General features: G+C 31.3%; 1 protein-coding gene across 2 annotated transcripts; it reads left to right on the forward strand.

The window, feature by feature from the left end:
* Positions 1-887: 887 nt before the first annotated feature.
* LOC149722560 (uncharacterized) lies at positions 888-15,973 on the forward strand. 2 transcript variants are annotated; one of them, XM_089893749.1, is made up of 14 exons: positions 900-1,998; positions 2,156-2,210; positions 2,592-2,621; positions 4,851-4,883; positions 5,407-5,439; positions 5,728-5,793; positions 6,187-6,240; positions 10,172-10,225; positions 10,426-10,473; positions 10,652-10,702; positions 10,760-12,075; positions 12,213-12,698; positions 12,878-13,078; positions 13,422-15,973. In XM_089893749.1, coding segments are annotated over exons 2-14 (2,502 nt in total). In that variant the 5' UTR covers positions 900-1,998; positions 2,156-2,208; the 3' UTR covers positions 13,550-15,973. The 2 variants fall into 2 exon arrangements, with proteins under 2 accessions (XP_089749876.1, XP_089749875.1); XM_089893750.1 differs by lacking the exon at positions 5,407-5,439 and having other exon boundaries at positions 888-1,998.
* Positions 15,974-16,014: the final 41 nt, after the last annotated feature.

The following is a 16,014-nucleotide window of genomic DNA, read 5'->3' on the forward strand; positions in this document are numbered from 1 at the left end:
TTTGTAAACATGGACCATTTTCATGTGTATTATATGGGTAAAAATAGCCATATATGGAAACACGAAATTTAACATCGTATGCTTCCTTTAAGCAACTTTATGTCGATTATATATAATATTGTTTTGCGTCTATTGCAATTTTTTGTTTTCGTTTCTACAGAAACAAAATATTTCGTTTTGAGAAACAAAAATGTTGCTAAATTCGTTTCTGTGACAATAATTCGTTTCTACAGAAACGTAATATTTTGTTTGTAGAAACGAAAATACCGATTTAGTCTAATGTTTATTAAATGAATTGTAGTATTACACAAAATATTTATATAGCATGAAATTTCAGGTGCTACCGTCTTGATTTATAATAAACCTGCTGTGGTGTAAAAGTGGTAAAATTTATGATTAGCCTAAGTTATCACGTGTCACCCACTTTTAATATTTAAACCTCTATCAGTAAATGAAAAACCTCAATTTAATTTACATTTCAAGATTTAAACATTTTATATAAGAAATGTATGCAGTTTGCTAAATGAAATATTTGCAAGAAGTATATAGGTCATTTAAATATTTCAATTACATCACGATTACAAGTTTTAAAATATAATCGATATTTTTAATTATTAAAACGCTGGCATCCACGATGATATGTTAATTCTTTATCGGTATAATTACTAATAGCATAGTTAATGAAGAATGAACATATAAAAACGTCATAAATAGGTTTACGTAATCACGCTTAATTATTGTTTAAGATTTAATAATCGTATTGATTTGTCGCCAACTTGTGAAACGTGCTGCTACGTCGCTTACGCCACAATTTTGAATTGTCGCATCTATTTATATTATTAGAACTTTCATCGTGTAAAAAATAATTCTTTATATACCATTTAATTTAAAATGTAAATATGAATTATAAAATTAACGTTCGTGTTTTTGTAAACATGGACCATTTTCATGTGTATTATATGGGTAAAAATAGCCATATATGGAAACACGAAATTTAACATCGTATACTTTGTAACTTTATGTCGATTATATATAATATTGTTTTGTCAGACGAATCGACGTGATAAATGGCGATAACGAGGTTATAATGAATGAGGTTACAATTGGGAGCATCGGCGCTAACTCGGTTAACCGCAGGGTGCATCCGCCGCATTAACGGAAAGTTAGCGCGCGACGTCAAACATTGAGGTCAATATTGGGGACAACAGAATTTGTGTGACGTAATACTACGACGGGCCGCTACATTTCCATGCTAATAATGTATTTTTGTTTAAAACAACGTGTGATATAAAAATATTACAACCTATTCAGTAAATGCATTTTATTCGTGTTGTATTTTCTCCAGGTTAGACTGCCACAAAATCTCGCTTAAGAAAAAATTTCAAACAATGAACCAAGTTGTGTTGTTCAAATATTTCTTCGATTAAATCGAAACATGGTTTCAATTTAAAAAGAATTACATTGAATATCAATTGCGCTTACTAGAGGCAATCATATATGTGTCAATTAATTGTTACTGCTGCAGTTTTAGTTGTGTTTTAATAACCAAAATCTCTTATCAGACTGGATCGTGGTGGTAGTCATTAAAAAACACTATACAACTTGTATCCTGTTCCCACTTCTCTTTTGCTCTTTTTCTCAAAGAGCAAAAGAGAAATCTTTCCCGTATCTTTTATTTTATCGGTCACGCTTTATCGATCTTGTTCGTGGCTTTAATTAAGTCCCATAAAAAGAAAAGAATAGGAGAGAAACGTAACTGTCAGGTTCCTTCTGCCTTCTTCTCTAATTGGTTGAGCTTTTTGTCCGCCATTTTACTGTAAACATTTAACCAATCATACCGCACGTTCACAGTCACGTGATATTTTCCCTGAGCTGTTAATGTTAAAAATTAATTAGTTCTTACAGACCACGTTTTAGAATTTTAAAAACAAGAATTAATTTTTCAGCATATCTGAAGTGATCGTATTTTAGTGGAAAAATTACAATACTTGGCGGAAGGTAAATTCAGTATATATATATATATATATATGTGTTATTCACGTGTGCGTGTTTTGAAATTATATATTTAACAGTGCTTGTATATAGGGACGAGGCTTGAATTATTACATTAGTTTACGTTTTTCCTGTTCTTAACCACTTAATTTCTACTTTACAGTGCAGATATAATTCAATTTAGGATCATTGATAGACCATCTTCATCAGAATATTATGTAAGTTTAATACATTTACAATGCTTTTTAAAATTTGGGGAATTATGTTAGTCGTGTGGACCAATCTGTTCCTATAGCAAACTTGTGATGGCAAGCATGATTTTTCCAGTTCAAACGGCTTTTTCAACATGAAATATAGAATCGATTTGTTAAAATTTTTACTGTGTTTATAAAACAGCCTCCTTAATGTAAAGGAAAAAAAACACTTAAAATAGTTTATATATTTATATGTTTTTAATATTCTTATCCGATATTAATATTATAAACATGCCACTAAATCATAAACAACTATGCTACAGATACAATAAACTATGTACATATATATAATTGCTAATTAATATCCAGTACAACGATGCATATAATGACATTATTTAATATTAGGGAGATTGTCAGCAGTGAGAGTAGTGATAGGTGAGTTTTTTATGTTAATCTATATAATAAAAAAGAAACATTGATTCTTCTCTATTGGTATTTGATGGGGATGTGCCGAGCTGAGCCCAAACTAAAAAGCTCGTGCCCGAGCGTATCATTTTTTGGCACTATGTTGAAAATTGGGCCGAGTGCCGAGCCTTATGCTGTTGATATAATGTTGCATGCGAGAGCGGAAAATAACAATCGTGTAAATTGTAATTATGTTGAAAACAATTGATTTATAATTGAACTGCTATTGTGTTGCAAATAATCGGCATGTCATTCCCTTCTATGTAGAAATAAACTAAACTTGATAAAAACCATTGCGACAGATGGGCGGGCATATTTTTGGATCGATACTCTGTGCCACGAAAGATTTTTTTCTGCGTACACTTTTAGAAATTTCAACGTCAAAATAATACGTATCGCTAGCAGACACTGGCACATTTTAAGAAGAAACAGAGTGTTTCTTTTTTGACAATCGGGCGCGACTGGGTAGTGAATAAGAGGTAACATTGACATTGTAAAAAAATTATAAAATTGAACATTCACTGTGTATGTGGTATGCTCGCTCGCGGTCAACGAGACATTGTGTATTCCTGCTCTGGGATACACAATGTGCGGTAAGCGGTAATTACCTTTTTAGCTTACGTATACATATAATAAGTATTTTCAAGTGTAATAAAAAACAGAAAACATTCGATTCTCTCCCAAAATAATAAACAAAAATAATGTTTAGTCTGGAGGAACAATATTTATCATACCTTGATCATTGATGTCCAGAAAAGATTGTAGGATTTCTATGATTATTTAAAAAAACATTTGCGGGGCAATAAAAAACAATGGTTTCAAAGGCAACTTAACTTAATTAAAAGAAAAAATATTTACAGTGGAAGTACAGGGCAATAATACAAATAGAAGTCTTACAACTTATGCATTATGTAGTCTATATTTTCTCAAAAACATCAACTTTTCCTCTTTTTTCCACAAAAGCAAAATATCTCCTACACACATTTAACAGCCTTGTTTTAATGCTTTTCTTTTATAATTTATAACTACTTCCTTTAATCATAAGCTTACCCACAAATACCATTTTTTTAGACTGAAAACAAAGTTCATAATTTAACTAAGATTTATTTATTTAAGATTTAAGTGAAAAAGTTTGATTTAACTAAGTGAAAAAGTTTTTGGGAGAATCTGAATGACTTCTCGACATAATCTCAACTAAATCCTGCAACACAATCATAAAAATTACCTGAAACTGTAACTGAACAGTCTCAATCTAAAACGTAAACTACATCATCAGAAAATGTAGACAAAGCTGTAAAATATTTGTTTTTTGATACTTAATTATCTTTAATTAAATGAAAACAATCTGCATACATAACTTTAAAATCAATTTTATCACAAAGTTAATATTGGTTGGGGTAAAAAAAAACAAAAAAAAAACAGTTTTTTCCCCTTTCCATAAGACAATTTTGAGGTAAAAAAAAACAAGAAAAAAAGTATAAAAAGTTCGAAAAATTTAAAATTAAAATATACCAGCAGCAAGGTACTTAAATATGTTACAAATAACTGCATTCATATAAGGTTTATCACGAAAGGCCTTCTCACAAAAAAAGTTTAGCAAACCCCATAAAAATATACCCAATAAAATATCAAATTAATGTATGCCCGTTTGTAAATTTTGTCGCATTTCCTTTGTCGATTTACCGTTCCTGTGACTAGGGAGACGAGTGATCTTTTCGTCAGCATGTATATATGATAATATAGATAACGATTGAAATAACTTGCGCAATCTGTCACATATATTAAAAGCAGTCGTATTGTAGTTGATTTTAAGTCACAGAATTTTAAATCAACTTCAAACGATCGTTACTTTGACGCACGCAGTTATTCGTTTAGAGCTGCGTAAACGAAAATATGTATAATATTTCTGAGGCGGGTGTTCAAACACCAAACAGCCCCTCTAAATCCGGCACTGATGTGACGTATTATGACGTCAGAATGATTAAGTGTCTCGCCAGAATTTGGATGTCGAAATTTGCGCCCGGCGACACCTGGCAACGAATCGCAGCACTGTATATATATATTTAATTAGTTTGTTGGAGTGCTGGACTATATCAAACATTATTGGCTGTTCATGATTTGAACATTAAGCTAATTGTATGATTAATAAAATGTTTACCATTATACACCTCTTCTATTTTTAATTTGTTTTATTTTTAGTGATACGGACTCGTTTTTATCACCTTTTGATTGGTAAGAACTTAAATTGTTTTAAATATTTTCATTCATTGAGTACCATTTACTACATTAATCAATAAATAATTAGTTTGTCTATTTGATATTGGGTGCTATTTAAAGTTTTGGGCTTTTGTTAACTGTTAATGTAGTATTGTTTTCTTTCTATGGAGGAAAAACAAACTAAACATTGATAGGATGTATGTTTAGATTCATTCGTTTAGAGCTGCGTAAACGAAAATATGTATAATATTTCTGAGGCGGGTGTTCAAACACCAAACAGCCCCTCTAAATCCGGCACTGATGTGACGTATTATGACGTCAGAATGATTAAGTGAGAATTTGGATGTCGAAATTTGCGCCCGGCGACACCTGGCAACGAATCGCAGCACTGTATATATATATTTAATTAGTTTGTTGGAGTGCTGGACTATATCAAACATTATTGTCTGTTCATGATTTGAACATTAAGCTAATTGTAGGATTAATAAAATGTTTACCATTATACACCTCTTCTATTTTTAATTTGTTTTATTTTTAGTGATACGGACTCGTTTTTATCACCTTTTGATTGGTAAGAACTTAAATTGTTTTAAATATTTTCATTCATTGAGTACCATTTACTACATTAATCAATAAATAATTAGTTTGTCTGTTTGATATTGGGTGCTATTTAAAGTTCTGGGCTTTTGTTAACTGTTAATGTAGTATTGTTTTCTTTCTATGGAGGAAAAACAAACTAAACATTGATAGGATGTATGTTTAGATTCATTCTAATAATATATATATATATATATATATATATATATATATATATATATATATACTATAACTGTATTAGACATATACCTTTTTATTGCAGTGAGGAGGATCTTTTTCTTTGCACTGATTATAACAATGCAGATACTAGTGCTTCTTCAGACTCAAGGTTTGTATTTATGTATAACCATATTTGCAAATAATTCATTATACACCTCATATCATGGTTAATGACGATAGAGAGCATTTGTACTGTAAAATGAACACACACAGCAAATTCATGATCTAAAATATTAATTAATAATACATTTATAGGCCTATACAATTAAGTTAATCGGTATCGGTGGAAAAAGTTGATATCGGTCGGTCTCTCATTTAAACATATTTTCTTTGCTAAAAATCCAAATAACCTTAAGCAAATATTTAAGCTGCATGAAAATCTGATTAATGTGATATCTGATATGCATTATTCGACTTCCCACTTCATTTGGATAACTTAGAGGTTAAGCCCCAATAAACTTTAGTGTAAGTACAAGATTCATTTTTACATTTGTGATTTCAGAAGCTTTAAAGAAGTTAAAGATCAATTGGACGGGCTTACAAGACGCTTGGACAAGTATTATATATATTTTTTTATGTTCTAAATCTAATATATAGTCAAGTGGGGTAATAAAAAACAGAAAATATAAACTTTCGATTTTCCCCCAAAGTAATAAATAAAAATAAAATATTTTTAGTCTGGAGGAACAGTATCCATCATACCTTGATGTCCAAAAAAGATTGTAGGATTTCTATGATTACTTGAAATTTTATTCGAAATTTTGTGCTGTTTTTTTATTCCCCTGGCTTTGGGGTAAAAAAAACATTTGCGGGGCAATAAAAACAATGGTTTTAAAGGCAACTTAACTTAATCAAAAAAAAAAATAATAATAATTGAAGTACAGGGCAATAATACAAATATAATTCTTACAACTTAAGTATTATGCAGTCTATATTTTCTCAAAAACATCAACTTTTCCTCTTTTTTCCACAAAATCAAAATATCTCCTACACACTTTTAACAGCCTTTTTCTAAAGCTTTTCTTTTACAATTTATCATTTTTACTGAAACTGAATAGGCTTAACGTAAAACATAAACTACACCATCAGAAAATGTAGGCAAAGCTGTAAAATATCTGTTTTTGATACTTGATTACCTTTAAAATCAATTAAACTATTAATTAAATTAAAATAATATACATACATAACATTAAAATTAATTTTATCACCAAGTTAATATTGGTTGGTGTAAAATAAACAAAAAACAGTTTTTTTACCCCTTCCCATAATTTTTACCCCACAATTTTGGGGTAAAATAAAAACAAGAGAAAAAAGTATGAAATGTTCGTAAAATTTGAAATTAAAATATACCAGCAGCAAGGTACTTAAATATGTAGCACATACCTGCATTCATAATAAGTTTATCATGAAAGGCTTTCTCACAAAAAAAAGTTTAGCAAACCCCATAAAAAGTTGTTTTTGTCAATTTATTGTTTGATTTATTAATTTGTGTTTTACCGAAAAAATAATTACCACCTAGAATGAATGTTAGGATAAAAAATAAGCCAAATAAATGTCCTTTTTACCCACAAAAGCCGTTTGCGATAAAATGATTTTTTTAGTGGGCTAGGGGGGTTGTCCTTTCTTACCCCAATTACCCCATTGTTTTTCATTACCCCACTTTACTAAAAAAAAACTACTTTTTTAAAGTGACTGAAAGTACTTCAACTTAATTTTTGCTTCTTAAATATTCGTTCAAACTGTGTGTTTATATAATTCTAAGTTTGTAGTGTGTTTTAACATATTATGTGTTGTAAATTTTTCTTCCTAATTACATTCGTTACAGGAAAATGTCTCATTTATGCAGAGGTAGTCCTCAATTCCCTAGACCTTACATGTAATAATAATTATTAATAAACCAACCAAAACAGTACCATTTTAAAAATCTTAATATCTGGCATACTTTAATGGTGTCGTAATAGAACATGACTTGCTAGTTTGTTATGATTATGTATTTGATAATTTTTTATTAGTTTTATAATTAAAGTCCTGCAGGATTGTAAAAGTTGTAAATCCGGACGGTGATCGTTTAATTTTATTTAAAATCCGGACGTGTTATGTTTTACGTGCGTCTGTCACCCAAGCAACCAAATCTTGTTATAAAGCGTATTACTAACCATCACCACAGTCTAGTTCGGGCGCCTGTGCGATAGAAACGGTTGTTAAAGCTGCGATCTAATATTTTATGTTCGTCGCGTGTTCGTAATTATCAGCTAACGAATTCGCTCGAGTAACAAACATTGCCGTGCTGCAATTTGGTCATTTTGCGCTTAATTTTTACGCCACATGTCTTATTGCAACATAACTATTAACTATGACGTTTCATTACGTAACAATCGGGACGAATGTGCCCACTGTCCAACCAACCACGAGATCGAAACATCGTGTATGAGCATGGCGCCCCCCTCTGTTATGGAGGGCGCCATGTGTATGAGCGTCACATTTTTACGCTCTGCGCCGGCGTAGGAAATAAAGGAAGACGCATGCGGTAGCATACATTTAACACTTATCAACCGAAGCAATCGTTGTGAATTTATTCTCGTGAAAAATGACGTAATGAAACTCTGGTTCTCGTGCGGTGCCAACAAACGATGTTTTTTGGCTTCTGTCCAAGCTCGGCCGGGAAGATACTTTGTAATAATGTATTACAATTTGCGTTGATTCCAATTTACTGATAGCGTCGCTCCTCGCTCTTATATTTGCACCAATTAAAAATCACATACACGCAATATACCTGCATTCAAAGTTTAAACTATTCTTGGTTGCTGGCTTAAAATATGTCGGGAATAAAACAATTATACGAAATATAGAAGCACATAAACCACAATTGTTTTCTTAAATTTTAATAGTTTATCAAAGGCATTATGACGTAATCATCGTTACATTTTTAATCCACGATGAACGTGCGTAAAACTTTTCATTTGTTTCTGCCGATTTGATACGTCGTTTTAATAAATGTAATATCATTTTAAATTCACCACAATCACTGTCCTATGCAATAAAAATGTTTTATTGGTTGTTCACATCAATATCTATTCTACTTTATGTGATAAATTATTGATACAGGATGTTTTGATTTCGCAGTTGGTTGAGCAGTGAGCACATACCTCCCGATTGTTATATTTTTAAACGTCATAATAAATAGTTACGCTGCAATAGGGCATGTGACGTAACAATTGATCGTATCGAAAACATGTTCCCAGGTTTTGACAGCAGCCAGAGACTCTCGTCTGTTTTTGTATTGCTAAAAATATTTTTACTTGATCATATTTAAATCGAAGTAACATTTGTCAGCTCCTATTTAATAGGCTGGGGCAAAGTTAGTATTGACCAAGTTAGGAAACGGATTGTAAAACAACGAGTCTTGTTATCCATTGTCCTCGCGTCTGTGACGTCATAGTCGCAGCCATTACGGAGCCCACGGCATAGCATTTTATCATTGCTGGGTGCTGTTTTTCGTCTAAATATTGCGATTTTTAAGAACCAAGCTCTTCTGCGCGTAAAAATGGCTTTCTACTAATGTTATATCTTATCACAATAATAAACCTCACATAAAGAATCAAATTCTATTGAACACTCAATCGATTAAAGAGTAAAAAAACAGAAAATATCAAGTATACCAACCAAAAACATAAAAGAACATGTTTAAAATATAAAAATACAAACAAAAACGCATAACATTAACATATACTGGTGTATCTAGCTGCAGTTTTGCATGTAAATTGCCGTGATTTTACTTTTTGGCTCACAAACTTAACACGTATACCCGGCAACGAAACTTAAGGTATCTTTATAAAATTTGCCTAATATCGAAGTGACATTGAGGAAAACAATATTGAGTTACCATTTTTGGTCCTCTGCTTGAATTAATAAGCTACCTTTTCTGCGTTCCGGGTCTTTATGAAATCGGAAAACGCAAACACCTTATCTGCTAGTACTTAAAAGCAGTTTGGAGCTGCATGTCCACTCATGTTGGATTATAAATGTAGTATATAATGGTTCTGTAGATTCGTAGGTATGATCATATACTATTATGTAAACTAAGCTGATTGCTGCTAGTATTAATCGCCAACGTAAAGTATCCTGTTAAACCACACTGTACGCTGAAAACCAGTCAAAATACTAATTTACTCCACATTAATTCTTAGATTTAATATTATATAACAAGATTTATATTAGAAATTATATTTTAAATGTTAAAACAACCGCTATACGTGTTTTCTAGCGTTGTATCGCTTACAAGAACCAAATAAACACACGCCGACCATGCATTTGTATAGGCGATTCACGCTCTGTGGGCTCCGTAATGGCGGACACAAGCGCCGTTTCCTGACGTGACGTTGGGCTGGGTCGTATGTAAATTAACATTTAATCATACATTAGGTAGATTTTTGGTTAAACAATTTTATTTAAGATAATAATGTAATTGTTTTTTTTTATGATTTCAGAAGCTTACAAGAGATTAAAAATCAGTTGGACTCGCTCACAGGCCGCTTGGAGAAGTATGGTTTTCTATACTTTAAGAATTTTGTTTATGAATTCAAATATATATATATATATATATTATGAACTAAAATAGTAAAATTAGCACTGCTTCGTTTATTTTGACATCATTTCAAAAACAGCCTAAAATTTAGAGTATTTTTTACAATTAATTTAGTGTCTCCACTAATGTAACTAGTAATGTTTCATTGTGTTTAAGAGTGATTTCTGGGAGGGACAATGGGAAAACCAAGACAAAGACTCCAAGGTTCGTCTGATTTCATTTCAAATTTAATATATTGTTTCTTATATATTATATATATTATTATTAAATATTTATTATCTATATATATTATTTTTTTGTATTTGACTATATGTATTATTTTGATGGTATCATGATAATGTATGTACATATATAACTAATGCTATATTTTGTTATTTTCTAGGTGCAAATTTAGTACCAAAGGTAATCAAGAAAGAGTTTCTAAATCCGGAAGGTAAAGTGTAGTTTTGAAACTATTCATGTAATATTAGTAACAAATACTTAAATATAGAAAGTTTCGTCAGTGCCCCTATTGTTCCATGAAATTTGTGAATGTCACAACACACCACAGATTACACCATTCAAATCTTGATAAGACAGCCATGCTGTATGACAACAAGTTAAAGCAAGAAAGTTCTGGAGAATATAAAAACTATACAGGCTATTCATGCATTCTCTGTCACCGAGTAGTAAAGTCTATCAAACTACATTGTCTATACAATCATAAAGAAGTAGATGTAAGAGCTGACAGTTTTAGACTATTTGAAATTAAATGCAGTTTAAAAGAAGGGGGGGAGCTGTACAATTTGGAAACTGTCTTATCTCATTATCAACAAGAGTTGGTAGAATTGGGTGTTGCAAAAAGAAACCCAACCACGAAAGAATCAGCAAAAACCTATGTTAATCAATTAAGTAAAATAATCACGTGTGAAGCAGACTTAAAATCACCAGGAATAATTTACCATAATATACAAAGTACCCTAACCGGAGAAGGTGCGGATGGCACAAAATACTCTTATCTTTGTACATTGAAAAATTTCATACAGTTTGTAGAGACACAGCATGAGAATTTTCATTCCGCTGAATTTAAAAAATTATTGAAGTACACAGACCATTGGCTCTTGCGGCAACGAACAAAAAAAGAACAGAGAGAAAATTTTGTGAAACAAAAATCAAGAAGCCAATTAAAAGAAATTAAAGATCCATTTTTACAAATTTTAAAATATGAAAAGAAATTTAAAGAAGTCATGCAAAGTATTCGAGAAGATCCCAAACCAACGCCAGAAGGCGTCAAACACCTGTGCTCTGATATCTTTTTAAGAGTAGTGTGCAAATCTGGCTGCAGATCATCTGTACTGACTGGACTAACACTTGACGAACTAAATAATGCTCAAAAAACAGATATGGGAAATTTTAGTATTTACGTAAAAGACCAAAAGGAAAAGGCACAACATGGTTGCCTTGTCCTTTCTGAATTGGAGCTTAATGACTTAAAAGCTGCATCAGGACATTCATGGAAAGGAACGTCCTATTCAAATAAATTAAAAGCTTTTCCATCATTTATAAGTGACAGAGAAAAGATGTCCGCTTCCGAATTCAACAGTATCTGGAGAAAAAGATGCCAACTGGTGTTCGGGTCAGTCATCAGTGTGACTGCAGTTAGAAAGTTAATTACACGTGGTGTTAGCCAACTCCCGAAAGATGTTCAGGTGGCAGTAGCGAGGTCAAAAGGACATTCAATAGCTATCGCTGAAAAAGTTTATGATATATCAGATCCACACCAGTTAGTAGAAAAGGCAAGAATGACTTTGCAAACAATTGCTACAGGTTAGTTTTTCAGCAGTTCTCAGGTTTAGATTAATGTACATGTCTCTGTCAGTTTTTTAACTTATTCTTCTATAATAATAATAACCACTATGTTTTGATTAATTAATGACAAATGTAATAACTTCGTTTATCAACAGAAAAGTCTTCAATCGAAATTACAACTGGTCATAAGCCTTCATCTTCGGATGTAGAACCATGTGATGTGGGGTGCTCCTCTTCGGATGTAGCACCAGGTGATGTGGGGTGCTCCTCTTCGGATGTAGCACCAGGTGATGTGGGGTGCTCCTCTTCGGATGTAGCACCAGGTGATGTGGGGTGCTCCTCTTCGGATGTAGCACCAGGTGATGTGGAGTGCTCCTCTTCGGATGTAGCACCAAGTGATGTGGGGTGCTCCTCTTCGGATGTAGCACCAGGTGATGTGGGGTGCTCCTCTTCAGATGTAGCACCAGGTGATGTGGGGTGCTCCTCTTCAGATGTAGCACCAGGTGATGTGGGGTGCTCCTCTTCAGATGTAGCACCAGGTGATGTGGGGTGCTCCTCTTCGGATACCGAACCTATTGAAGCTGATATGCAATGTTCAAATGTTCCTGTTCAGTCTTACTTCAACTCAATTACAGACCAAGGTAAGTGTTTACTTAATAACCAACTACACTTTTGAATTTGTGTACAGATAATCTTAAATTGCTTAGTGTATGTTTAAACATTTTTTCATTCAAAACCATATTCTTTTTTAAGTTATTTTTGTATTATTTTGTGTTGTTGATGCTTTTCAGTTGATACCTTACAAAATTATTTTATTTAGACAATGTTACCATTCCTGCAAAGTTTATACGAGTGGTATTTTTGGACGATGCTGAACCTAAAGATGTATATCGTTTGAGAGATTTAAAAACTAAAGACAGAAAACGACTTAAATGTTTTGAGGACGTTTGTATGGAAGAAGAGTGCAAAGCAAGATGGGATGATAACTTGTTTTATCCTGCCAAAAGAGTTCCATTGTCTTGTAAGTTTTGTTCATATAATATTTTTTTGTATGGCACTGTTGTCACATACTCACTTTTTAACCATTAAATAAAGGATTCGAGGCTTTATTTTGCAGTTAACTGCCCTTAACGGGTCGTCTGAAGTTTTTTTGCATGTATAAAAGTTATATAAGGCTTGAGGTGTATGTTTTGTATGAAATATGACACTTGAAGAGGTCAGAGGATAAAGTAAATACCTATTTTCACATGTAAGAAATATTGTATAGCTATTTACAGAAGTATGTTTAACATGGTTTAAATATTTGTTTGGTTAGCATTTCATGTTCTTCTTAATTGTTGTCACAATGGTGCTGTTTTTTAAAGGGTCACCTCAAAAACGCTGCATTGTGCATTCGGACACGGACACGATGAAAGAGTCACCAAGAAAAAAGAGGAAAAGTTGTTCAAAAAAAAGAATGGACTTTTTCTATGAAAATTCTAGAGAATTCTGAAGTTTTTTAATAATCATCAATTGGGGTAATATAAGACAAAATTCACAAATTTTCAGCATTAAAAAAATTTTTGTTAGTGTTTAGGAATAATATTTATCACACATGCCTATAAAAGATTGTGGGATTTCTATGATTGTTTAAAATTTTATTCGAAATCTTGTACTGTTTTTTTTATGTTCCTGACTTTTGGGATAAAAAAACATTTGCGGGCAATAAAAAACAATGTTTTAAAAAGCAACTAAACTTAATTAAAAGAACAAATTAACAATGCAAAAACAAGGTAATAATACAAATATTAATCAGACAACTTATTACTTATGCAATATGCATTATGCGGTCTATTTTGTCTCATAAATATCAAAACTAACGCATTTCTAACAGCCTTGAACTAATGCTTCTCTTACAATTTATCATTTTTACTGAACTACTTCCTTTTAAACATAAGCTTACCCACAAATAACATTTATTAGACTAAAAACAAAGCTCGTAAGTTTCATAACCTATATAAAGCACAAGAAGTAACCGAAGGATTACATTTAATTCAACTAAATGACGTTCTAAATGACATCTGACTTAATTTAAACTAAATTCAGCAATATAATCATAAAAATGACCTGTAACTAAACAGTCTTAACCTAAACTACATCCTTAGAAAATATAGGCCAAGCTGTAAAATATCTGTTTTTGATACTATTATTTAAAATTAAATGCAGTTTAAAAAAAAGGGGGGGAGCTGTATAATTTGGAAGTTGTCTTATCTCATTATCAACAAGAGTTGGTAGAATTGGGTGTTGCAAAAAGAAACCCAACCACGAAAGAATCAGCAAAAACCTATGTTAATCAATTGAGTAAAATAATCACGTGTGAAGCAGACTTAAAATCACCAGGAATAATTTACCATAATATACAAAGTACCCTAACCGGAGAAGGTGCGGATGGCACAAAATACTCTTATCTTTGTACATTGAAAAATTTCATACAGTTTGTAGAGACACAGCATGAGAATTTTCATTCCGCTGAATTTAAAAAATTATTGAAGTACACAGACCATTGGCTCTTGCGGCAACGAACAAAAAAAGAACAGAGAGAAAATTTTGTGAAACAAAAATCAAGAAGCCAATTAAAAGAAATTAAAGATCCATTTTTTACAAATTTTAAAATATGACCATTTAACTTATTCTAAACTAAATTTAGCAACATAATAAAACTGACCTGTTGGGTTAAAAAAAACTAAAACAGAAAAAAACATTTTTTTACCCTTCCAATACGGCAATTTTGGGCTAAAAAAATCAAGAGAAATAGTGCAAAAAATATAATATGAATAATGTGTATATATGTATGAAATGTTTGCAAAAATTAAAATATATCAGAAGCAAGGTACTTTAATACATAGCAAATAACTGCATTCATATAAGGTTTATCATGAACAGCCTTCAGACAAAAAAATGCTCTTAGCAAACCCCATAAAAAAAATTGTCAATTTTTTGTTTGATTTACTAATTTGTGTCATACTGAAAATATAATTACCACTTAGAATGAAAGTTAGGATAAAAAATACGCTAAATTAATATAGTTTTTACCCACAAAAGCTGTTTGCGATAAAACTATTTTTAGCAGGCTAGGGGGGTGGTTGTCCTTTTTTACCCCAAGTACCCCATTGTTTTTATTACCCCACTTGATATATAATTTATCAATTTCTTTCCGTATTGTGATTTGACTTAATGATTTGTTAGTGTTTCTAAAATAGATAATAGTTGAAAATTCCATTTTGATATTACCAATAAATTTCTATTTTGATATTACCAATTCTTTCTTCAAATTGTGATTTTTTATGTACATAGATTAATTTGGCAAAGTTTTCTTTTTTAAATTCAAATGTGGCGAATAATAATTTTTTTATTTCTTTCCGTATTGTGATTTGACTTGTGATTTGTTAGTGTTTCTAAATTAGATAATAGTTGAAAATTCTACTTTGATATTACCAATAAATTTCTATTTTGATATTACAAATTCTTTCTTTAAACTGTGATTTTTTATGTACATAGATTAGTTTGGCAAAATTTTATTTTTTAAATTCAAATGTGGCGAATAATAATTTTTTTATACATAGAAAAACAATTGGTTTTTATCAATTTCTTCTTTTATTGTAATTTGATTTGGTAGTTTCTGTATTAGATAAATACATGTTGAATATTCCGATTCGTTTTTACTGATTTCTTCTTTAAAATTGTGATTTTATTTATGTACATAAATTAAAATTGAAAAAAATCAATGTGGCGTGGGATAATTTGTCTGTACATAGAAATACAAATCCGAGAATTCTTTAAGGGAGGTGGAGGGTAGTTCAATTCATAAACTCAGTCGATTATGACGATTACTTTATATTACACATCGTATTATGGTCGATGCAGTTAAGGAGAAAAGTTCAAAAATTTATATCATTTTTTCATTTATAGCTCCATGCT

Source organism: Ciona robusta, unplaced genomic scaffold (genome assembly GCF_009617815.1).
Source record: "Ciona robusta unplaced genomic scaffold, ASM961781v2 AP042767.1".
Lineage (NCBI taxonomy): Eukaryota > Metazoa > Chordata > Ascidiacea > Phlebobranchia > Cionidae > Ciona > Ciona robusta.